The sequence below is a fragment of the Delphinapterus leucas genome, chromosome 7, assembly GCF_059928025.1.
Source record: "Delphinapterus leucas isolate spDelLeu-1000000601 "Yukka" chromosome 7, BTC_Dleu_Yukka2, whole genome shotgun sequence".
NCBI lineage: Eukaryota > Metazoa > Chordata > Mammalia > Artiodactyla > Monodontidae > Delphinapterus > Delphinapterus leucas.
Window position 1 is genome coordinate 7,778,515 of NC_143135.1, and position 25,162 is coordinate 7,803,676.

The following is a 25,162-nucleotide window of genomic DNA, read 5'->3' on the forward strand; positions in this document are numbered from 1 at the left end:
CTGTTATTGTCCAGCTGGCCTCAATTCCATCCAGTTCATGTTAGGCAGGGACCCTTCTTAAGAGCATCTTTGGAACCCAGGTTTGGACAGCAAACAAAGGTTCCATGAAGACGTGCTTCAGCTGTTTTTAAAAACAACTTCTTTTTTCCCCCTGATAATAAAATTAATGTATGTCCCTTCCAAAAAATTCAAAATCAAAACATATTGAAAGGTAAAAAGAAAACAAAGATCTCTCCTAAACTCACCAACCAGTGATCACCACTGGTAACAATTTGGTGTGAATACTTCCAGACTCTATTTTAGTCATTGTATGTTCTGCTTCATAAGCCTGGAATGCAAACTAAGCTTAACATCTCCTTTTGTAAAGTCCAAATGAAAAGCCTCTGCCTTTTACCTAGTGATTCTAGCCTATTCACATTTATTGTGGTTATGGTCATGTTTGGCCTTTTGATGCTTTTTCTTCTTTACCATATTTTCCCTTTAAATCTTTTCCTTGTTCCTATTTTCTGTGGAATCCATTGCTTTTTCTTGTTCTATTTTTCTTCTGTTGTGGTTTGGCAGTGACATATTTTATTTCTGTTAGCCTTATATTTGAACACACAAACTAGGAGCTCTCTTATACCATCTCCTCTCTTCAAACCTCCCACCTCCTCTTCTGTCCTCTCAGTAAATGTCTTTTCTCCTTATTTCACTAAGAAAATAGAAGCCATCAGAAACCAACAGTCTGAGTCTCTCACCGAAGCCAACAGGCCTCGGTGCCCCAACATTCTGCCTTCCATCCTGCCACCGTAAATGCCCTACACGTCCCCTCTCATCGTGGCCAGCTCCTCCCTGTGTGCCCTGCAGCCCACCTCTCCACCTTTTCAAGACTCCCCTTCCTCCTTGGCACCTGATTTTCTCTCCCTACTGGACAATTCCCATCAATGTACAAACATGCTGCTTTTTTCTCCAGTCCTCAAAAAAGCTCCCCTCACTTTCAACCTTGCATCTCTCTTCAGCTGCCACCCTCTTCTTCTGCTTCTATTTACTGTACAGTTCCATAAAAGGCTTGTCGACACCCATCTCCAATCTCTCTTCCCATTGTTTTTTGGATTCATCTTCATCAAGTTTTTGCCCTGTCACCCCATGGTCACCAATGATGTCCCTACAGCGAGTTCAGTGCCACTTTCTATTTTCATCTTACTTGAGCCATCACAGCCTCTGAGATTTCTCTTTTCATAAGACCCTTCTTCCCTGGGCCCCAGGGCTCGCCCGGCTCTCCTCCCCCTCCCCCGCTTCTCAATCTCTTTGACTGATTCCTCCTCTTCTCCCCACACTCTTACCCTTGAGGTCACAAGGCTCAGTACTTGGTCCTCTTCTCAGTCTCTCTCCTCTATCTTTGGGACAATTCACCTCTTCAAAGACCTCTTGTTGGAATGCTAGACTTTAATCCAACCCCCTAAACGTAGGGGTCTGTTGAAATACAGAAGGCCCCAGATGGAGCTGCTCCTGCTGGGGGTGCCATGGCAACAAAGGAAAACTTTGATAACATCCATGCCCCTGTAAGTGCTCCGCTTGACCAGAAATGCAGTGTATGCAGTCAGCCGGTCCCCAGACGACAAGCCAACCCTGGGCTTTATACTTATTGCCTTGTTGCTTCTCATTCCAAACAGGGTTCACTATGTGGTCCCAGCCAATCTGATATTTTCTACTTTTCACATCCTGTTCTTTATTCTTTATTTTATAAAGCTTCCTGCCTTCCCCCTCCCTCATTTTGCAGTTCTCTGAATGGAGATGGTCCACGTCATGAAGTGTTGTGGGGGTTTTTTTTGAAATTTTTATCTAATTCACCATTTAAAAAAATTTTATTGGAGTATAATTGATTTATAGTTAATTTTATAGTTTATTGTTGTGTTAGTTTCAAGTGTACAGCATAGTGATTCAGTTATACAGATACATATACTCATTCTTTTTCAGATTCCTTTTCCCATATAGGTTATTACAGAATATAGAGTAGAGTTCCCTGTGCTATACAATAGGTCCTTGCTGGTTATCTATTTTATATGTAGTAGTGTGTGTATGCTAATCCCAAGCTCCTAATTTATCCCCACCCCTGCCCACCACGTTTCCCCTTTGGTCACCACAAGTTTGTTTTCGAAATCTGTGAGTCTTTTCTGTTTTGTAAATAAGTTCATTTGTATAATTTAAAAAAATTAGATGCCACGTATGCGTGATATCATATATTTTCTTTCCCTGTCTGACTTACTTCACTTAGTATGATAATCTCTAGGTCTATCCGTGAAGTGTTAAATAAACTTTGTATCACCTCAGTTATCTTTAATCACTTTCTAATAGGCCTAACAGACGTCCCACAATTACCGAGGCCAAAGCTGAGCTCCCTGTAAACATGCTTCTCTGTGGCTTTCCTGTCTCAGCGGTTGGGGACTCCATCTTTCCAGCTGCTCAGGAAAAAACCCTGGAGCCATCCCTGTCATACTTCATATGCCATTTGCCAGGATGTCCTGTTGGCTTGACCTTAAAGCCATGCCTGGGCCATGCCCACTCCTCCCCTCCCCATCTGCTACCCCCGTGGCCCAAGCTGCTGCCGTGTTTCCCTGGATCATTGCAAGGGCCTCTTCACTGGCCTCCCTTCCTCCACCTTTGAGCCTCTGCCATCTATTCTCCACATGCACACAGATAGAGGGATTCTGTCTTACTTTGTTAACAAAAAAAATTAATCAATGTCAACCTAAGAAAGAAATGGAAAATTTTATTTGAGCCAAACTGAGGATTATAACCTGGGAGACAGTCTCTGAGAGAGCTCTAGGGACTGTTCTGAAGAGTTTAAGGGGGAGGCCAGTATAGACGTGATTTTGGCAAAGCGGGAACCTGCAATTGAGCACACATCTCAGGAGAAGGTTGCCGTTAGTCACGAGGAACGGACATCTTAGTTAATGACCTTAGTGCTTTTCTAAATGTGAGAAGGTGCAAGAATCCTAGTTCATAAAAAATGTCTCCTGAAAATAGCTCATTATCCAAAGGCCCGTTCTGCAAGTTTTCCCAGAGCACAAAGTGCCTCATCTTGATCTTTGCCCTGCATTTTTTTAGGGTTACTGTAGGTCAGAGACTGCGGTGGCAAATGACTGGATTCTTGTGGAACTGGATGGTAGGCAACGTTCTTTATTTCACAATCCCTTCCCTTTGGGACTTAATTTCGACCAAGGCTTCGGAGGCGCTCTGTGACCAATTTGTCCCATGGCGCTAGGAATGCTCATTCCCAGGTCAGGCGAGGATTTCATTGACAGGCCTCTCAGTGTGCTATTCCTGGACTAGGCCCTGTTAACAGTAGCCAAGAGCCTCTGGGCTGCCTGTCTCATTAGTCTTTTATGGTCCAGGAAATTGTGCCCTCTTGTCACTTCTTCCCATACCTAGAGTTACACTGTTACAGGCATTGATCTTACAGAGCTGGGTGCTTGATCTATCCTTTCAAGTCACCTAATCATCACTGATTTTATCAGAGGCTCAGTCACACATTGGGTAATGCAAGAAACAGTAATCTTATAAATAGACAGAATACAAGTAACATAGCCAGTAACCTTAATATGGTTGTAAGGATTTAAGCTAAGAACTTCCATTAGGTGTGGCCCAGTATCTCCCCAGGCCATCTGACCAGTCTGTTCTGGGCCATACAAGGTGAGTGGTGGGTCATCTTGACCCCTTACAGGATAGAGAAAAGAATGTTATCTTCTAAGGAGTTACAGGGCTGGCGCCAGAAGGAGAAAAATGGATCTTTATGGTTGAGCAGGTACCTCTGGCATTGGGGAGGTCTGGTTAACACAGAACGTGGAGGCACTATGCACACCATGGGGAGGGAGGAGGCCAGAGGGCAGAGAAAAAGTTTTATGTTAAAATTTTTCTTGTCTTGCCTTAAGATGTGAATTTTTATTTCGTCAACTTCCATCAGACTGTGTCACTGCTGTGCAGGAAACCCAGCAGTGCCTCCTCATTTCACGCAGCGTGAAAGTCAAAGGCCCCTCACTGTCGGCCTCTGCTGTCTCAGTAAGCTCCTCTCCTGTCCTTCCTGCGTCCACGCCAGCCCCACTGGCCTCCTCCTGTTGCTCCATGTCTCTGCCTCAGGGCCTTTGCACTTGCTGTTCCTTCCTCCGGGAACGCTTTTCTCCCAGAAAGCCACACAGCTCACTTCATCCAAGTCTTTGTGAAGAAGTCTCATTCTCATCAAGGCCTTCCCTGACCCCCTATTTATTTATTTAAAAGTTCTATTGGAGGGTAGTTGATGTACAGTGTCGTGTTAGTTTCTGCTGTACAGCAAAGTGAGTCAGTTATACATATACACATATCCACTCTTTTTTAGATTCTTTTCCCATATAGGTCATTACAGAGTATTGAATAGAATTCCCTGTGCTATACAGTGGGTCCTTATTATTTATCTATTTTAGATATAGTAGTGTGTATATGTCAACCCCAATGTCCCACTTTATCCCTCACCCCCTTTCCCCCTTGGTAACCATAGGTTTGTTTTCTACATCTGTGACTCTATTTCTGTTTTGTAAATAAGTTCATTTCTGACCCCCTATTTAAATGTTAACTGCCCCCAACCTCGCGCTCCCCAGCCTCCTTTCCTGCTTCTCTTCTCCCCATTGCCCTCCCCACCATCCAGCACATTTCATCTTTTACTCATGGATTCCCTTGTTGTCTGGCTTCCCACTGCTAGAATGTAAGCTCCTTGGAAGTGGGGGCCTGGTCAGTTTTGCTCACTGCTGTATCCCCTTCACCTGGAGCAAAGCCTGGCGCTTAGGAGGCACTCAGCAAGTGTGGACTGAATGAATGAGCAAATACTTAAAGTGCACACTACAAACACAAACACATTCCAGAATTCATCAGAATCAACCTCCTCCTGGTGGGAGGTGTTCCACGCCAGCATCCAGCTCACTGAGCTGCTCTTTACTTGAACTCATTCTGCTCTTCAGTTCTTCAGTTGAGACTCTGATTTTCAAACTGTGGGAATTTTAACTTCAGAATTTATACTTATCATTTCAAAATTACTATTTGGTCCTTCCTACAACTGCCTGTTCTTGTTTCCTAACTTCCACTTCTTGTTTCATGGGTGGCATCATTTCCTTGATCTCTTAGAGGATATCAAGTGTGCTTTTCTCTTACTGTTGTGGAGATTCATTCTTCACTGAGCAGATTTTACAGAGCATTGATTACGCACCAGCCACTGCTCTTGGCACTGGGGATGCAGCAGAGAACAAACAAGCTAAGTACCTGCCCTTGTGCTCCATGGAGGCCATGCCGCTGGGGGAGGGGAAGCAAACTAAAGCATAGATGAATATAATCCAATGATGAGTAGTGGTCACGCCATGGAGAGGAACAAGGTGGCATAAGGGTTAAGAGTGAGGCGGTTCCTTTAGACATGGCAGTCAGGGAAGACCTCTCTGTGGAGGTGACATTGGAAGAGACACAAATAGGTAAGGGGACAAGGCACACAGGTGCCTGGGGATAGAACATCCCTGGCAGAGAGAAGAGCAAATACAAACGCCCTGGGGTGGGTGTGTGCCTGGTGTGCCCAAGGCTTGGTAAGGAGGCCGGGGAGGGAATGGGGTGAGAGTAGAATGAGGTGAGCAGCTGTGGGGCCAGAGCACACAGATCCTTATAGGGTTTTGAGGAGGGGAACGATGTGGTCTGACATGTTTTAAAAAGATCCCTCTGGCTGCTGTGTAGAGAATGCACTGAAAAAGGAGGAGGGTAGGAGGGGGTCCTCAGGGCTGGTGTCCCCGTAAGCAAAGACGAGGGTCAGCTCTAAGACGTCAGGGCAGGTGGGAGAAATGCTTAGACTCGGGGTATATTGTTTTATTCTGGGTTGGGTGTGGGTGCAGAGAGGGGAGGGAAGGTTGACCCTGTGGTCGGGCCGGTAAATGGGGGGCCATCTACTGAGATGGAGAACACTGGGGTGAAGCGAGTTTGAGGGGGCAGCAAACTGTCTGGCTTTGGATGCGTTAAGACTGACCTGTCTAGGAATTGCCTGGTGGTCCAGTGGTTAGGACTTTGTGCTTCCACTGCAGGCGGCACGGGTTCGATCCCTAGCGGGGGAACTAAGATCCCGCAAACTGCGTGGTGCAGCCAAAAAAACACCAAAAAGCTAAATAAACAAAACCTGACCCCTGTCTCTTGGAGGTCGCCATGCAGTGAGAGCTGGTATGTGGGGATAACGAGGGCTGAAAGGCATTTCAAGTCCAGGACTGGCTGAGCTCACCTAGGGAGTGACCTTTCACAGCAGGAAGATGAGGTCTGAGGCTGAGCCCTTGGTCTCCAGTGTTTAGAGGCCTGGAAGACAAGATTCCAGTGAAAGAGAGTCTGGATCATGACCGTGGGGGTTAGCGGCGGGTGGAGAGAAGGTCAAGGAGCAGAGAGGTCAGGCAGTTGGGGCGAAGGGACCAGGGGAGGTGCTGTTGCAGGAATGTGTGGCATCCCCGCTCCGGAGCCAGCCCTGGTAAATACCGGGGGTTGTGACCAGTAAGATTGCGTACTTTCCAAAAATGGGCACAGGCAAGCTGTTCATCAACATGTTTTCTTTTGTCTTTTTTTGGGTGTTTTTTTGGAGCTGGGGATGCGCCATGGACCTTTCTGGCCAGATGGCGCAGCAGGTTTTTTGTGATTCCTCCCAGCCCCAATGTCCTGTGGTGACAGCAGCTGCCCTTGGTCCCAGGCCAGGCAGGAGAAAGGCCAGTAGGAGCGCTAACTGTCAGTGACTCAGCAAAGTCCCCGGTGGCCAGGAAGGCTGCTTGCATCCAGGCAGGCGGCTGGAGGAGGTGGCAGCCACAGCCAACTGAGTTTGCTTATGCCTCCGGGATCCCCAGCACTTGGGACAGAGTATAAAGTAGCACCTGAACTCCACTGTCCTCCCTTCCCTCAAGTGCTTTGAGACCAGATGGCAATTCTGGGAGGACAGTCTCAGTCGGTCCCTCTGAAGGTGTCTGCAGGCTCCGGCTCGTCACCCTTACTCAAAGCCTCCGATGACTCCCGAGTGCTTCAGAGACAAGGCCAAGCCAGCCAGAGCCCCCCTCCCCAGCCCATCTTCAGAGCCTTCACTTTGGCGCCTCCTTCACATGGCCTGAAATGCCCTGCACCTGTCTTCCCTCGTGTGCCATTTCTTCTATCTGAGGGCCGTTGCCACCATCCCTCCACGCTTCGTCCTCCCTGTCCCTGCCCACCTCCACCGCAGCCCCCTGCCCACGGGAGGATCCTCCAGCTCTTCCCTCTGTTGGGTAATGGGCTGCACGCTTCCCAAGGGCCTGGACTAAGTCATTGTGCCCCTCACAGTGCTCACAGCAGGACGCAGCACGAGGACCAGGGCCCAGGCAGGACGCAGGGAGGCTGTGCGGTCTTCATGGTCTCGGTTTGAATTTGGGCTCTCAGGACCTTCTTTTTCCCCTCATCTGTAAATAGAGCATCATAACCCCCACTTCGCAAAGTTGTTTTCAGGACAAGAAGTCATGGTTCTTTGGGGGTCCTCACCTTCTCCCGCTGCCAGAGTGTCCAAGTAATTAGAGCCCCCGACACATGTGATGCCTGGAATTCCAACTCCTTCTCCAGAACCTCTGAAGATCTGGTCTCCTGGGTGTTACTTTTTCCAAACGACGACGACGATGGTGATGATATCTAACGGTCTCGTTAATGCTCCTCCCACCAAGCTTTACTGAAATGTAATTGACAAGTAACATTGTGTAAGTTTAAGGTGTACAATGTGTTGATTCGATACTTTTATAAATTGCAAAATGAGGACCACCATATATTAGCTGCTATCTCCATCCCGTCACATAGTTACCATTCCTTTCTGTGGTGAGGACGTGTAAGATCTACTCTCCTAGTAACATTCAAGCATATGATACGGTATTTTTTTTTTTTTTTTTGCGGTACGCGGGCCTCTCACTGTTGTGGCCTCTCCTGTTGTGGAGCACAGGCTCCGGACGCGCAGGCTCAGCGGCCATGGCTCACGGGCCCAGCCACTCCGCGGCATGTGGGATCTTCCCGGACTGGGGCACGAACCCGCGTCCCCTGCATTGGCAGGCGGACTCTCAACCACTGCGCCACCAGGGAAGCCCTATGATATGGTATTATTAGCTATAATCACCATGCTGTATATTAGATCCCCAAACTTGTTAATCTTATAACTGGAAGTTTGTACCCTTTAACCAACATCTTCCATTTCCCCTATGCCCCCAGCCCCTGGTAACCGCCATTCTACTCTGTTTCTCTAAGTTTTCCTTTTTTAGATTCCACATATAAGTGACATATTGAGTCTTTATATGTGTTGGGCATAATTCTAAGTCCTTTTCCTGTAATAACTCATTTAATCCTTCTGACAACCCTTTTAATTAGATATATGATTCTTATACCCATTTTTACAGATGTGAAAACTGAGGCTCGTAGAGCTGAGTCTGGGTCATACAGCTACTCTGTGGCAAAATCAGGACTCCAATCCAGGTCTGTCCAGCTCCAGTGTTTATGTTTTTAACTCCTGAGACTGGCTGAAGGCTTTCAGGTAGCAAAGGAGGACACCAGGTAGCATCCTTGCCTCTCTCCCTGGGCTCCCGCTCCGTCAGATCAGCAGCTCCTTCTCTCACATCCTCTCTTTCTTGAGCCCAAGGGCCCCCCTCCCCTAGCTCAGAACCTCCTTAGAGGGAGCCCCAAATCAATCCCTCTCATAGCCCTTCCAGGGCCGGGGAAGAGATCCATTTACTTCCTGATGCTGCCAGCTTGACCTCTTCTCCTTCTGGACCAGACTCTAGCTTTACCTTTCTGTAGCCAAAATGCCCAATAAAAGGTTTTACCAGACAGAAAAGTAGCCTTCCCTCCAAGCTAACTTCCAGAGTCACCCGTTTCCACCTCTGGGGCACCGCGTGTGGCACCTGCCTGGTATCCAGTGGGCACTCATCAAGAGAACCCCTGCTTCCTGCCCCAGGCATCTCTCCAGAGCAGTCACAGACATTGGCTGCGTTGAAATGCATTTTCCTCTGGCTTCGAGGCTGCTGACCCCTGGGAGCAGGCGAGGCTGGGCCACCTGTGTGCACCCACCGCCCACACGGAGGCCGCACAGTGGTGGAGAGGGTGGCTGTGGGCCACTGGCTCAGCAGCATCTCGGACAGGCGGCCAAAGCTTGGGGGTAAGTATAGCATGGTTTTAATTGGCCCCCTTGTGCGGGCTGCCACAGCCCTGGTCACAGCCCCCGTTTGTTTTGGCCTCCCAGGAGCCACCCCCTCCCCCTCCCTCCCCTCCCCTCCCCCTCCCTCCCCTCCCCCTCCCCCTCCCTCCCCTCCCCCTCCCCCTCCCTCCCCTCCCCTCCCCTCCCTCCCCTCCCCTCCCCCTCCCTCCCCTCCCCTCCCCCTCCCTCCCCTCCCCTCCCCCTCCCTCCCCTCCCCTCCCCCTCCCTCCCCTCCCCTCCCCTCCCCTCCCCTCCCCCTCCCCCTCCCCTCCCCTCCCCCTCCCCCTCCCCTCCCCTCCCCCTCCCCCTCCCCTCCCCTCCCCCTCCCCCTCCCCTCCCCTCCCCCTCCCCCTCCCTCCCCTCCCCCTCCCCCTCCCCTCCCCTCCCCCTCCCCCCCTCCCCTCCCCTCCCCCTCCCCCCTCCCCTCCCCCTCCCCCCCCTCCCCTCCCCCTCCCCCCTCCCCTCCCCCTCCCTCCCCTCCCCCTCCCCTCCCCTCTCCCTCCCTCCCTTCCCCTCTCCCCTCCCCTCTCCCTCCCCTTCCCCTCTCCCTCCCCTCTCCCTCCCCTTCCCCTCCCCCTCCCCTTCCCCTCCCCCTCCCCCTCCCCTTCCCCTCCCCCTCCCCTCTCCCTCCCCTTCCCCTCCCCCTCCCCTTCCCCTCCCCCTTCCCCTCCCCCCTCTCCCTCCCCCTCCCCGGGGTTCCTCTGGCCCATGGAACAGATCAGCTCTAAGTAGGTCAAGGAGAGCTTTGGGCAGCCGTGGCTCCGGCTCCTTCCCTTTCACGTGCCTGGCAGCTCCTGCAAGCTTAGCCTGCCTTCACCAAAGGGACTTCGCTCTCCTTGCTGCGTCAAAAAGATATTTCACGTTAAAATTCAATGGGGAGATGTTAACCAGCCAGTCGGAATAAGGCTCGTCAGAATGCGAGCCGCTCAAACAGGATGAACTTTGCCCCGCTCTGCGCAGGGTCTTGACCACAGCTGGCAGTGACCGGCTGGCACATTTTAACAAGGCTGGATGTAAACGGCTGGCCCCCCCAGCCCTTGCACGATTTCCCTGGAACCCGTGCCACGGGGCCCCTGTTCCAGGGGTCAGGACCACCCCTGCTGGCCCCCGTGGTTCTCAGCCTTTAGGATTTCAGCATCTTTACTGAGTAAGTCATATGCTGGTTTAGCTGCATTCTTAGGAACGCCTGGTCCTCTAGCAGAGCGCTGTCTCTTTGATTTTGTGAGTTGCAGCCTATTTTTTTTTTTTTAAGGTTGGGGACCACTGTTTTATAAATTTATTTATTTTATTTTGTTTATTTTTGTTGTGTTGGGTCTTTGTTGCTGCGTGCGGGCTTTCTCTAGTTGCAGCGAGCGGGGGTTACTCTTCCTTGTGGTGCACAGGCTTCTCATTGCGGTGGCTTCTCTTGTTGCGGAGCACAGGCTCTAGGTGCGAGGGCTTCAGTAGTTGTGGCACACGGGCTTAGTTGCTCCGTGGCACATGGGATCTTCTTGGATGAGGGCTCGAACCTGTGTCCCCTGCATTGGCAGGCAGATTCTTAACCACTGCGCCACCAGGGAAGCCCTGTAGCCTATTGTTAAGAAGAGTAATTTTAGGTGGATGCAAGGAAAAGCTGCGGGGAGTATAAGTGAAAGCGTGCGTGGATTTTGGCAAAATCCCTCTCATTTCACTGTAAAACACAGTGGCAGGATTTGGCCGGCAATGTGCAAACACACCGTGCAGTCAGAAGCTTTCTTTTCTGCTTCTGTGGATGAGACACGCACGGCCTGAGATCAGAGTAGCCAGTGCCGGCCATGGTTTTAACAAACCCCTGAAATCTCCTGAAACGAGAGGCAGTGTGGTTCGATGGTTACTCACACAGATTCGGGAGTAGGCTGTCTGGATTTGAATTCCTGCTGTGCCCAATCTGTGTGGCCTTGGAAAAGGCATTAAGCCTCAGTTTCCTCCTCTGTAAAATGGGGATGATAATAGATCTGATCTCATAAAGCTCTGTGAGGACTAAAAGAGTTAATGTAGATCACTTGTAACAGTCCCTGGCGAGCAGTGAGTGCCTGGTATTAATGTCACCATCCCCATCATGAACATCATCATCGTCATTGTTTTGGCCATGAGGACACATTCAGGGAACCCCAGAGACCAACTTGAGAAGGGCTCATAGGGAGTGGGGTTCGGTCCAGGGTCCAAGCAGGCAGGGATAGATGTTGTTTGAAGGACAGGCACTAAACTGTACACCATGGAGTGGGGCTGGTGTAAATCATCTTTTCACATATAACTAATGTTGTTTGCCAGTTTTAACGAAGAACTCTTATTTTTCGAGGAAGAGCATCTGTAATGCAGATGTCAGGGGGACTGGACCTTTGGGCTCTCTCCCCATCTGTGCTATTTGAACAAAATGAAGGAGGGTTTTGCGGGGAGGGTGAAGGTGGGGCTTCCAGGCTCCTGGTTACTTCCTGTCCTGCTGGAGTCGCTGTCTACCATGGGCTTATGATTTCCTATGGTTCTATCCTGGCTGGGTCTGTACCTTGGAAACCGAATGTCAGCCCTCAGCCTTTATTTACACAAACACACACACACGTGCCCACACACATATGCACCATTTGCCTAAATCCTAGAGGCTTAAGGAGACAGAGGGCATGTTTTCCTGCAGCCATGAGAACATGCCCGGGTGGAACTGGACAGCCTTGCTTGCTGGATGCCCTTGCCTCTGGGTTCACTGGGCAGCCTCCGCCTTACCCTCTCTCAGCAGTTTTCTCCCGCCCCAGGGTCATTCTGTCTTCTCTTTTGCTGCTGTTTCTCCTGCAAAAACTGGTGTCCTCGGGGTCTCACCTTGGCCCACGTGACCTAGCCAAGGGAGTTTCCTAAGCCAAGACGGCTGTACCCCTGAGAAGTCAGTTCTCAGCTGTGAGGACATGTGTAACTGGTGCTCCATTAGCACCTCCTCGGGGACCCAGCTGGGCACACAGCCTCAGCAGGGCCCCTGCCACCCACTGAGCCTGAAGGGACACGCATGGCTCCTGTGGGTGCCCTGCCCCCACCCTCTGTGCCAGGCCCAGAACCCCAGCGCAGCATCGCCAGGCTTTGGGTTGGGACCAGCACTGTCCGCAGCCCACGTGAGACGAGGGGGAGAGTTGCACTGGGGGCCTGGGGGCTGCATCCCTCCTCTGTCCCTTGTTTCCACTTCTCTCTTGGCTTCATTCTTGCTGCAGATCTGTTTCCTCCACACAGGGGAAAGCGTGGCAGCCATCACCCCAGGACGTCAATTCTTGCTGCTCCACCCCCAAAGAGGGCTGATTTTCTTTCTCCATTTTCCTTAGAAATGTCCCAGGAGAGGGCTTTGGTGGACCCAGTGAGGGCCCAGAGAGCACGATGATGCCATGGGGAGGGAGGGGCGTGGGCGGGTAGCGAGTTCTGACATCTGTGCCAGGAAGAGGGGGGTGGGAAAGGGGGTGTTTGTGGATGGGTGGTGGGTCCACACTCTAACTTGGGGGTTGCTCGGGGCTGTCCCCATGGACCCCAGGAAGGGTCAGGCTTTTGGCAGGTGGAGGCAAACGGAATGGAAACCCCACTGAACAACGGGGCGTTCTCTTCGGCCTCCTCATTCTCTTCTCTCCCATTCATTCATTCATTCACTTGTCATTCATTCACCCAACAAACAATTATTGGGCACCTTGAGTTGGGCCCTGGAGCAAAGCTCTGGGCATGTGGTGAGAACAAGACAGAAGCATTCCAGCCTGCAGGGTGGAGGGAGGGGGCCACATCTCTACTGGCTCCCCAATCACTAATTTCGTGAAGACAGATTCTAAGGGTGATGAAAGAAACCAAGAGGGTGTGGGGGCAACAGAGAGGGCTGGGGGGGCCCCCAGCTGACGGTCAGGATGACCTCACGGAGGAGGGAGGAGCCTCACTCCCGATGGGGAAGGAGCTGAGCATCCAGGCTGGTGAGGCTGGAAGAGGAGAGTGGCTTGTCTCCTCCAGACACCTCTGGCCCAAATGCTATGCCTTCAACAATTGAGCCAACGTTGAACATTTTGGAGATTTCACATAAAAATTGTGACCTCTGACTGATTGGCACCCCTGGGCTCACAAGCTCCAGGGCGACAGTGGTTGGGTCTGGGTGGTCACGGCCCCCACCCCCCTTGGGTTCTCCACCTGCCTCGTCTCCCCAGATGTGTGAGTTCACAACCCTCACTCTCCCCTAGGGGAAAACACGTCACTCTTTCGGTAAAACGCCACCAGGCGGTCATTCAGACACACCGCACAAAGTCTCGTCAATTCCTCTTTCAAATTCCACTCCTAACCTTCCAGCAAATAAAAAGGGCTCTTCCTGCAAATCACGCCCCCCACTTCCCTGACCACTCCCCCAGGGGGTACTGCTGGCACCCCAGGCGAGCCAGTCACCTCCTGCCCGGACCTGGTAGCCCTGAATGGGTCTCCCTGCCCCAGTCCCCCGCCTGGTCACCCATTCACTTCTCCCAGCCAGAGCATCTTCCAGAATCAGGTCAGATCCCATCAGCCCTCCACTTAAAACCTTGCATGGCCCCTTCTCACCAAGAGTAGAGTCAACAGTCCTCCTCACAGACACTGGCCCCAGGGGCTGAGCCCTGCCACCTGCGTGACCCCAGAGCCCACTCTGTCCCCCATACTCGTGCCCCTGGGCTACACTGGCCTCCTGTCAAGCACCTGTGGCCTCAGTTGAGCTGGGAGCTGTCCCCCTGCAGATTCGCTGCTGCCTGAGGTTTGCTTTCAAGCTTAATCAATGAATAAAGGGGAGAAAAGGAGCAAACCACAGCCACGATCAATCATCGACGAGGTTGTATCTCAAACACATAACACTGTTGTTGAAAGAAGTGGCTGAAGACTACGGGATTCCATGCTGTTGTCACCAAACAGCATGCCGTTGAGGAATGTGTGAGTAGGTGGCACATTTATGAGGAAAACACGACAATGTAGGCTAGCGGTTACCTTGGGTCACAGGTCGGGGGGCCACCCAGGGGGCTGCTGAGTACTTGCAAGGCCGGATTTCTTAAATACATGAGTGTTTGTTTGATTATAATTTTTAAATTTACTTACAGTTTTCTTGAGGATAATTGACTGTACTTATTTAAGTTTACAAAAAATGTGTGCAATTTAATGCTTTTTGACATATCCACGCACCTGTGAAACCACCTCCATAATCAAGATAATGAATGTATCCGTCACCCCAAAGATTCCCTGTTGCACCTTGGAAATCCCTCCTTCCCTCCCCTCCCCCTGTCTTGGGCAACCGCTAATCTGCTTTCTGTCCCTAAAGATTAGTTTGCGTTTTCTAACATGTTGTAAAAGTACATGTAATTTGTATTTCATCGTATAGATATAGCAAAATGTGTTACCTGATCATCTGCTGACTGACATTTGGGTCGTTTCCAGATTTTGGGAGTTGCAAATAAAGCTGCTGTGAACCCTCAAGCGCGTGTCGTCGAGTGGGTGAATTCTCCCATTGCTGTTGGTAAATAAAAACAGTGGAGTGTCTGGGTCACATGGCTGGCATAGGTGTAAGTTTTTAAGGAACTGCCACGCTGTTCTCCATTCTCACCAACGCTTGGTCTTTTACATTTTTGCCCTTCTTGGGAGTGTGGTGGCATTTTGCGGTGGTTTTCATTTGCATCTTCCTAATGGTGTAGAGCATTTTTTCATATGCTTATTTGTCTTCCCTAGCTCCTCTTTGGTGAAGCATCTGTTCAAACCTTTTGCCCTGTTTTAAAATTGGATGATCTTTTTTTATTGTTGAGTTGTAAGTGTTCTCTATCTTTTCTAGATAGAAGTCCTTTGTCAAATATAGATTTTTCAAATGTCTTCTCCAAAGTTTGTGGCTTGCCTTTTTATTTTTGTAACAGTCTCTTTGGAAAGCAGAAGTTTTGTTTTATGAAATCCAATATATCATTTTTTTCTTCTATAGCTCATTTTTTGTGTTCTATTGAAGATATCTTTGCCAAGCCCAAGGTGGCTAAGATTTTCTCCTGTTTTCTAAACTTCTAAAAGTGTTATCATTTTAACTCTTATGTTTAGGTCTATGATACATTTAAAGTTAATTTTGGGGGACTTCCCTGGTGGCGCAGTGTTTAACAATCCGCCTGCCAATGCAGGGAACACGGGTTTGAGCCCTGGTCTGGGAAGATCCCACGTGCCGCGGGACAACTAAGCCCGTGCGCCACAACTACTGAGCCTGCGCTCTAGAGCCCGTGAGCCACGACTACTGAAGCCGGCATGTTTAGAGCGCATGCTCCACAACAAGAGAAGCCACCGCAATGAGAAGCCCGCGCACCACAATGAAGAGTAACCCCTGCTCGCCGCGACTAGAGAAAGCCCGCGCGCGGCAACAAAGACCCAACGCAGCCAATAAATAAATAAATAAAAAGTTAAAGTTCATTTTTGCATACGGTGTGAAGTAGGGTTGAGTTTCTTCTCCCCTCCTTTCTTCTTTTCCTTCCTTCCTTCCTTCTTTCCTCCCTTCCTCCCTCCTTCTTTCTTCCTTTCTCTCTCTTTCTTTCCTGCCCCTCCCTCTTTCTCCTTTTCTTTTCTTTTTTCTTTTCTCTTTTTTTCTATGGCTAACCAACTGTTCCAGCATCCTTTGCCATAAAAGATTATCCTTTCCCAATTTAATTCATTTGGCACCTTGGCTGAGAATCAATTAATCATTTATGCATGGCTCTATCTGAATTCTTGATTCTATTATATCAAACATAAGTTGTCCAGCTCTGTTCCTCTTTTCTTTTTTAATTAATTAATTAATTTTTAAATTTTATTTTATTTTTGGCTGTGTTGGGTCTTTGTTGCTGCGTGCGGGCTTTCTCTAGTTGTGGCGAGCAGGGGCTACTCTTCGTTGCAGTGCATGGTCTTCTCATTGTGGTGGCTTCTCTTGTTGCGGAGCACAGGCTCTAGAGCGCAGGCTCAGTAGTTGTGGTGCATGGGTTTAGTTGCTCCACGGCATGTGGGATCTTCCTGGACCAGGGCTCGAACCCGTGTCACCTGCATTGGCAGGTGGATTCTTAACCACTGCACCACCAGGAAAGTCCCGAGACTTTCTTGCTTTCTTTTTACTTAAAATCTTTTTTTTTTAATTTTTAATTTAATTTAATTTTTATACAGCAGGTTCTTATTAGTTATCTATTTTATACATATTAGTGTATATAAGTCAATCCCAATCTCCCAGTTCATCCCACCCCACACGCCCCCCACCCTACCACTTTACCCCCTTGGTGTCCATATGTTTGTTCTTTACATCTGTGTCTCTATTTCTGCCTTGCAAACCGGTTCATCTGTATCACTTTTCTAGGTTCCACATATATGTGTTAATATATGATTTTTTTATTCTCTTTCTGACTTACTTCACTCTGTATGACAGTCTCTAGATCTATCCACGTCTCTACGAATGACCCAACTTCGTTCCTTTTTATGGCTGAGTAATATTCCATTGTGTATATGTACCACAACTTCTTTACCCATTCGTCTGTCGATGGGCATTTAGGTTGCTTCCATGACCTGGCTATTGTAAATAGTGCTGCAATGAACATTGGGGTGCATGTGTCTTTTTGAATTATGGTTTTCTCTGGGTATATGCCCAGTACTGGGATTGCTGGATCATATGGTAATTCTATTTTTGGTTTTTTAAGGAACCTCCATACTGTTCTCCATAGTGGCTGTATCAATTTCCATTCTCACCAACAGTGCAAGAGGGTTTCCTTTTCTCCACACCCTCTCCAGCATTTGTTGTTTGTAGATTTTCTGATGATGCCCATTCTAACTGGTGTGAGGTGATACCTCACTGTAGTTCTGATTTGCATCTCTCTAATAATTAGTGATGTTGAGCAGCTTTTCATGTGCTTCTTGGCCATCTGTAAGTCTTCTTTGGAGAAATGTCTATTTAGGGCTTCTGCCCATTTTTGGATTGGGTTGTTGTTTTTTTTTTAATATTGAGCTGCATGAGCTGTTTATATATTTTGGAGATTAATGCTTTGTCAGTTGATTCATTTGCAAATATTTTCTCCCATTCTGAGGGCTGTCTTTTTGTCTTGTTTGTAGTTTCCTTTGCTTTCAAAAGCTTTTAAGTTTCATTAGGTCTCACTTGTTTATTTTTGTTTTTATTTCCATTACTCTAGGAGGTGGATAAAAAAAGATCTTGCTGTGATTTATGTCAAATAGTGTTCTTCCTATGTTTTCCTCTAAGTGTTTTATAGTGTCCGGTTTTACATTTAGGTCTCTAATCCATTTTTAGTTTATTTTTGTGTATGGTGTTGGGGAGTGTTCTAATTTCATTCTTTTACATGTAGCTGTCCAGTTTTCCCAGCACCACTTATTGAAGAGACTGTCTTTTCTCCATTGTATATCCTTGCCTCCTTTGTCATAGATTAGTTGACCATATGTGTGTGGGTTTATCTCTGGGCTTTCTCTCCTGTTCCATTGATCTATATTTCTGTTTTTGTGCCAGTACCATATTGTATTGATTACTGTAGCTTTGCAGTATAGTCGGAAGTCAGAGAGTCTGATTCCTCCAGCTCCGTTTTTTTCCCTCAAGACTGCTTTGGCTATTTGGGGTCTTTTATGTCTCCATACAAATTTTAAGATTTTTTGCTCTAGTTCTGTAAAAAATGCCACTGGTAATTTGATAGGGATTACATTGAATCTGTAGATTGCTTTGAGTAGTATAGTCATTTTCACAATATTGATTCTTCCAACCCAAGAACATGGTATATCTCTCCATCTGTATCATCTTTGATTTCTTTCATCAGTGTCTTATAGTTTTCTGAGTACAGGTCTTTTACCTCCTTAGGTAGGTTTATTCCTAGGTATTTTATTCTTTTTGTTGCAAAGGTGAATGGGATTGTTTCCTTAATTTCTCTTTCTGATCTTTCTTTGTTAGTGTATAGGAATGCAAGAGATTTCTGTGCATTAATTTTATATCCTGCAACTTTACCAAATTCGTTGATTAGTTCTAGTAGCTTTCTGGTGGCATCTTTAGGATTCTCTATGTATAGTATCATGTCATCTGCAAACAGTGAGAGTTTTACTTCTTCTTTTCCAATTTGTATTCTTTTTATTTCTTTTTCTTCTCTGATTGCTGTAGCTAGGACTACCAAAACTATGTTGAATAATAGTGGTGAGAGTGGACATCCTTGTCTTGTTCCTGATCTTAGAGGAAATGCTTTCAGTTTTTCACCATTGAGAATGATGTTTGCTGTGGGTTTGTTGTATAGGGCCTTTATTATGTTGAGGTAGGTTCCCTCTAGGCCCACTTTCTGGCGAGTTTTTATCATAAATGGGTGTTGAATTTTGTCAAAAGCTTTTTCTGCATCTATTGAGATGATCATATGGTTTTTATTCTTCAGTTTTTTAATATGGTGTATCACATTGATTGATTTGCATATATTGAAGAATCCTTGCATCCCTGGGATAAATCCCACTTAATGTGTTGTTGGATTCTGTTTGATAGTATTTTGTTGAGGATTTTTGCATCTATATTTATCAGTGATACTGGTCTGTAATTTTCATTTTTTGTAGTATCTTTGTCTGGTTTTGTATCAGGGTGATGGTGGCCTCATAGAAGGAGTTTGGGAGTGTTCCTTCCTCTGCAAATTTTTGGAAGAGTTTGAGAAGGATGTGTGTTAGCTCTTCTCTAAATGTTTGATAGAATTCACCTGTGAAGCCATCTGGTCCTGGACTTTTATTTGTTGGAAGATTTTTAATCACAGTTTCAATTTCATTACTTGTGACTGGTCTGTTCATATTTTCTATTTCTTCTTGGTTCAGTCTTGGAAGGTTATACCTTTCTAAGAATTTGTCCATTTCTTCCAGGTTGTCCATTTTATTGGCATAGAGTTGCTTGTAGGAGTCTCTTATGATACTTTGTATTTCTGTTCTAACTTCTCCTTTTCCATTTCTAATTTTATTGACTTGAGTCCTCTCCCTCTTTTTCTTGATGAGTCTGGCTAAAGGTTTATCAATTTTGTTTATCTTCTCAAAGAACCAGCTTTTAGTTTTATTGATCTTTGCTATTGTTTTCTTTGTTTCTATTTCATTTATTTCCACTCTGATCTTTATGATTTCTTTGCTTCTGCTAACTTTGGGTTTTGTTTGTTCTTCTTTCTGTAGTTCCTTTAGGTGTAAGGTTAGATTGCTTATTTGAGATTTTTCTTATTTCTTGAGGTAGGCTTGTATTGCTATAAACTTCCCTCTTAGAACTGCTTTTGCAGTTCTAAGGTATTCTGCTATTGATTCTGCTATTGATTCCTTCTAATGTATTTTTTATTTCAGTTATTGTATTGTTTATCTCTGTTTGTTTGTTCTTTAACTCTTCTAGGTGTTTGCTCTTTAATTCTTCTAGGTCTTTGTTAAACATGTCTTGCATCTTCTCAATCTTGGCCTCCATTCTTTTTCCGAGGTCCTGGATCATCTTCACTGTCATTATTCTGCATTCTTTTTCTGGAAGGTTGCCTATCTCCCCTTCATTTAGTTGTTTTTCTGGGGTTTTATCTTGTTCCTTCATCTGGTACATAGCCCTCTGCCTTTTCATTTTGTCTGTCTTTCTGTGAATGTGGTTTTCCTTCCATAGGCTGCAGAATTGTAGTTCTTCTTGCTTCTGCTGTCTGCCCTCTCAATTTCTTCCTTTCTAATGTGAGCCCTTAACTATATAAAATTTCCTCTAATCACTGCTTTATCTTCACACCACAAATTCTGAGACATGATTTAAATTTTTTTTCATCCAGCTCAAAATATTTTCTAATTTCCTTTGTGATTTCTTCTTTGACCCATGGTTATTTAGAAGTAAGTTTTTCAGTTTGAACAGGTTTTCTAGATATGCCTCTGTTACTGATTTCTAATTTAATTCCATGACAATCCAAGGACATACTTTGTGTGATTTGAATCCTTTTAAATTTATTACATGTGAAGTAAGGCTGGGGACCCATAGGGGCTCATTGGTGGGGGAAGTATTATCTTTGTCATAAGCCACCAGAGGGTTTTAAGCAGACAGAGAATTTGATTTGAATTGGGTTTCATTGGTCTGGCGTACATCAGGTGTGAAAGTGGGGAAATGGGATGCGGAACTGGGGTTTGAGGTTTCTCTGAGTTGTCCAAGGAGAGTGGGGAGTTGTCTAAAGCGTCTGGATCTCCAGGGAAGGGTGTAACTTTGTGACAGTGCTGCAGATATCAGAGCACGGAGGGGTACAGGTGAGGGCGGGGAGCCGGGTGTTCGGGAAAGAGCCCTGGACTGGGAGTCAGGCAGGGTTAGGCGGTGTGACTCTGAGCATGTCACTTCACCTCTCTGGGCTTTAGTTTCCTTACCTTTAAAATAGGTGATCAGCCTCAATGATCCCCTCGTTTTAACAGCCTGGGCTGCTGCTTGTATAGGGAGGGTCTGCATGAATTAGGAAAAGATGACCCCTCAAGATAGACACACAGAAGGGTGGCCCTGAAGCATAAGGCCTAAAATTAAGGCCTAATATTCTGTGCTGCCTTGACATCTGGTGAAACCGGGAGGGCCTCTGTGGTTTATCTGCAGGTCCCCTTCCCCACTCTGCTCCTGGGGGTAAGGTCCCCCAGCCAACAACAATGCTCATGGGGGTTGGGGGGGCCAGCACAGTTCCTGTCCTCCCTGAGAGGTGGGGGTCGGGTCCCTGCCAACCTGTGGAATGATTCAAGCAAGCCAATCACACGGTCCTGTGGAACCAGGGGTCCCCCCGCCACCTTCTTGATACCACAGAGCCCACCTCCCACAGCCTTTGGTGGTTCTCTCTTCTCCTGAGTGCGACCCATGTGAGCCTGCGTGGTACACAGTGTGGACCTCCCTCGGCTGTGAGTTTACGTGATTAGTAAACTGCTGTGCATCTTATCTGTGCAGTGTTAGGTTGGACCTTCCCTAAAGCCACATAACCACAGGGCGGGAGGCCTCCCTCACCAATGGGGGTAAACAGGAAGTGATTAAAACAGCCCCTTTCTTGGAATGAATCCAGCCCCTGTTAGGGTAAGAGGCTGAGTTGGTGCAGCCTGGGCTGGGTTTCAGCTCCATGTGCCTCGTCTACTGGTGCCCGGGGGCAAACACACCTGGTTGCCTGTTCCTGGCAGCTCTGGTAGCAGCTTCTACGTGTTGGAATCTGGTCTGTGCTAAGATCTGCTAACCTTGTCACCCACCCTGGGAGGTAGATTCCATGAGTCCCATTGTACTGATGGAGACTCTGTGAGTGGCAGAGGAAAGACTGGAGCTCAGGTCTGTCTGGACCCTGCCCTACGATCCACTCTGGAAGCTGGAAGGTGAGAAACCTGCAGCACCATGTTCTGAGAAGTGAGAAGAAGTGGGTGGCTGAGTGAAGGTGTGAAGACGAATCCTGGCAGGGAAGGGAGAGAACCACTGTGTTAACGAAGTGGACCTGGGGGCAGCCAGGGTGGGCGTGTCTGTCTGCCGGGGCGTCCTGCGATGCTGAGGTGGGTGGAGAGTCTGGCGGGGCAGGGGGAGCAGAAGTGAGTGGTGATGTGGCCTTCAGCCTCAGCACACAGCTGCCAGCTCAGACACACCAAACCCTCAAGGCTGCCCAAATTGCTTCCACCCTCTGATCACAGAAGAGGCAATTCCCACCAGAGCGATCTTTGGCCCAAGGGGCTCCCGCAGGCAGAATTTCTAGAACCAGGTGGTTTCTGTAATGACCACCTCTCCTGGCTGCCCCTGACTGCTGCTGTCCTCCTAGAATAATGAAAAGGGAAAGCAGTTGTGTGCCGTGATGGCTACAGCTCTGAGGCTCGGAGGGCAGAAACGGGGGTCAAGTCTTATGGGAATGTAAGCTCTATGAGATTAGGGTTTTATTTATGGCTGTTACCCAAAGCATGGGACAGTCCCTGACATGTAGTAGATACACAACAAAAATGAATTAAGTGAAAGAGTAAATTAAGTCTTAGCTTTCCTGTCTCTTAGCTGGGTGTCTTTAGGCAACTTGCATAACCTCTCTGTGTCTCCATTTCCTTGACAGTGAAATTGGACAGAACAGCACCTTGTGGGCTTGTTGCATGGATCAAATCAGATGCTGTATTAAAACAATAAGGGCTCACTAAGCCCCCACTGTTATCATTACTATTATCACGATCTTGGCTCTTGTTTAGCAAGGAGGGCTGCCTACGAACCCTCTCACCCGAGACACAGCAGCCACACTTACGGAGCACGTGCTGTGGGCCAGGCACTGTCCTTCGTGCTCTCATATAATTACTCACTTAAACCCAAATACAACTCTTTGAGCTACACTGTTTTTTTTCAACACCTGTTTTACCAATGAGGAAGTGGAAACTTAGAGGTGATTCTGGCTATAAAAGAAAGTCGAGGAACGTTCCTTCATTCCTATTCTCTCAAAGAACATACATGAGAATAGCATGGCTTTTTTCCTGGAGGGCCCGAGGGAAGACACCTGATAATCTGTCTGGGCCTGGGCTCCTTTGCAGGAAGCCTTAAGGAGAACTGTTGAGGATCTCTTTTTCTTCTTGTGTCAGTTTGATGAGAGAGGGAAGACGCTTGCCTGCGTAGGCAGGGATTCAGTCTTGGGCAGTCTGGCTGCAGAGCCGGGCTCTTGACCAGTACATTTTCCTGTCTAAGGTACAATCACCTTCTACCCGTGAGGCCTCAAATAAGTCACTTCATCTCTCTGAGCCTCTTGTAAACAGGGAGGGCAGTAGTATCTTCCTAGCAGGGTTGTTGTAAAGATTAAATGGTTTCAGAAACATGCTGCCCTGAGTATGGTGTCGGGAACGCTCTGGTCACTGAACAAGCCCGAGCTGCGGGCATCGTCATGATGACCAGCCCGGCCCTGTTCCTGACCTCTCTGCCCAGGACGTCTCCTGACCCTTGGGCTCTCCTGTCTCCAGGCTGTGGTGGACCTGCCACCGTATCTGCAGCCCCATGCAGCTGCATCATTCCCAGGGTGGCCATGGGTCACTCACTGTCTCTCCAGGGCCTGGATGGTGTCAGGGAGTGGAAGTCCCCAGGTCTCCAGGAGGAAGAGGACAAAGAGGTGGGAAACGATGGGGATGACACCATAAGAGGGGGACCCCCGCTGACCTGCTGAATGCAGGAAGACTTCTGCTGTCATCCTGTGGGTAGAGAGGAGGTTTGGGACGCTTGTCACAACTGCCACTTCAGAGGGGCTACTTGGCTGGGTCAGGGGAGGGAAAGCTGGGCTGCTGGAGTCGCCCTCCTCCAGGGCTCTTCCAACCCTACCTCTTCCATTGAGCCCACCTAGATTTTCCCATCCAAAGGGTCTCTGCCTCCTTGGAACATCCAGAGTCCTTCATGGGAACTCTCTAGGGCCCATCCTATTCTCCCTGGTCTCAGGTAATTTGGAGGCTTGTCTCCGCTAGGCCACGGAGCTCCCAGTCAACAAAATCAATAAATGTGTGTCAAGAAAAAAAAGAAAGAGTGGACAAGCGAGTGAGTGAGCACCGTGGGTGAGGCTGGGCCAGGCCTCTGGGGGCTGGGGTCCAGCGCTGCTCCTCAGCTAAATCTTTGGCCACCCTAAGCCTCAGTCTACCCAACTGCCCAATGCAGGGGTGGTCTGACTCTAGACCACTGGGTTCCGAGGAGGTAACCTGGGGCTCTCTTGGGGCAGGGAGGGGACAGTGGGAGGCAAGCAGAGTCCCCACTACCCCGGGTAGCTCTTGGTCTCCTCACCAGGGCTCTTATAAGATTTCACCTGAGCAGAGAGCTGTGTGGCTCGAAGCGGTTTCCAGTCCAGAGGCCTCCTGAGGGCTCTCTGTGGGGCTGCCTCCGAGCCTGGACTCTTGGGGAGAGGCTGTTTGCGGAGGCCCTGGCTGAGCAGGTGCCTTTGGGGGAAGGACTCCAGGGCGTCTGCTCGGTTCCATATCGGCACTGGGTCCCCCTCTCCCTCTGCTGTGTGTCCCTGGGTGCCCAGCCCCTCTCTCTACCCCCGCCATGGGCCCTCGCAGGGGGGTCCCTTTCTCGCCCGCCCCAGGCCTGGCGGCCCCTCCTGGGCCCAGCCAGCAGCCCAGCCTACCGCAGTGAAGTTGGGAAGAGTTCCGGCTTGTAGACCATGACGCAGGTTAAGCTGGTGCCAAAACACCCCTCTCCCAGCACAGCCAAGGTCACATGCAGGGTCTGCAGATCTTGGCAGAGGAAAGGAGGAGGGTGGGGTCTGCTCGGGAGGGTCCCCAGGAGCCTGGAGCAGAGTGACTGGGTTCTCCCACAAGGCTGCTTTGGACTGAAAGCAGGTCCCGGGCAGTGTGACCAGGTGCCAGGCTGCCCCGGGCCAGGTGGTGACGCAGTGCAGGATGACATCCTGGTGGGTGGGCCGGGGGTGGGGTGCAGGGCAAGAACCCAGCCAGGTCCGGGGTGGGTGAGCCTGGGGGCAGCTGTGGGTGGCACTCGAGGGGTGACAGTGCCAGGGCTCCTTGGGCCTTGAGGGTGCTTCTTCCCTCAAAGGAGAGGGTCACGCTAGGCCCAGGCCCACAGCAGGGGCCCTGGGGTGCCCAGCTACCCAGAACCCTTCCCACCACTCCTTCCCACCACCCCTCAGCCTGCCTGTGGGGCCCCTGCTTCCACAGCGAGCCTTAGCTGGGAAGCCAGGGTGCAGGTCGCAAGCCAGCGGTGGGCCTGGGCCTCACCTCCCTTCCCGCATGTGGTTGGGAAGAGTCATAAACTCTCAAGTGCTCGTCTTTGGGGTTTTTCTCAGAGCGCTGCATCTCACTCAGAGTTTGGGCTCCCGACTGGTTCTCCATCCTCACCCCGCCCCTCCCAGCGGCTGGTCCTCCCTTGCCTCCCTCCTGGCTTTGCTGCCACCGCGGGACACCTGTCCCTGCCCCTCCCCCAGTCACCCACCTTGAGCAATAAAATGAGACATGCAGAGGGTTTCTGGGGCCTCACAGCCTCAGTCAGAAAGGAGAATGAGACCAGGGCCCATCCCGGCTCCCCCAGTGCTCTGCCTCTTGCTTCTTCTT

General features: G+C 49.0%; 1 protein-coding gene across 1 annotated transcript in view; it reads right to left on the bottom strand.

Annotated features, from left to right (window-relative positions):
* The window catches only part of LOC111184043 (solute carrier family 22 member 11-like), a 47,940-nt gene that overhangs the window by 8,145 nt on the left and 14,633 nt on the right, over positions 1-25,162 (bottom strand). Inside the window, 1 exon segment of the mRNA XM_089914592.1 lies at positions 24,223-24,331. Within this exon segment, the coding sequence (XP_089770718.1) occupies positions 24,223-24,331 (109 nt within the window).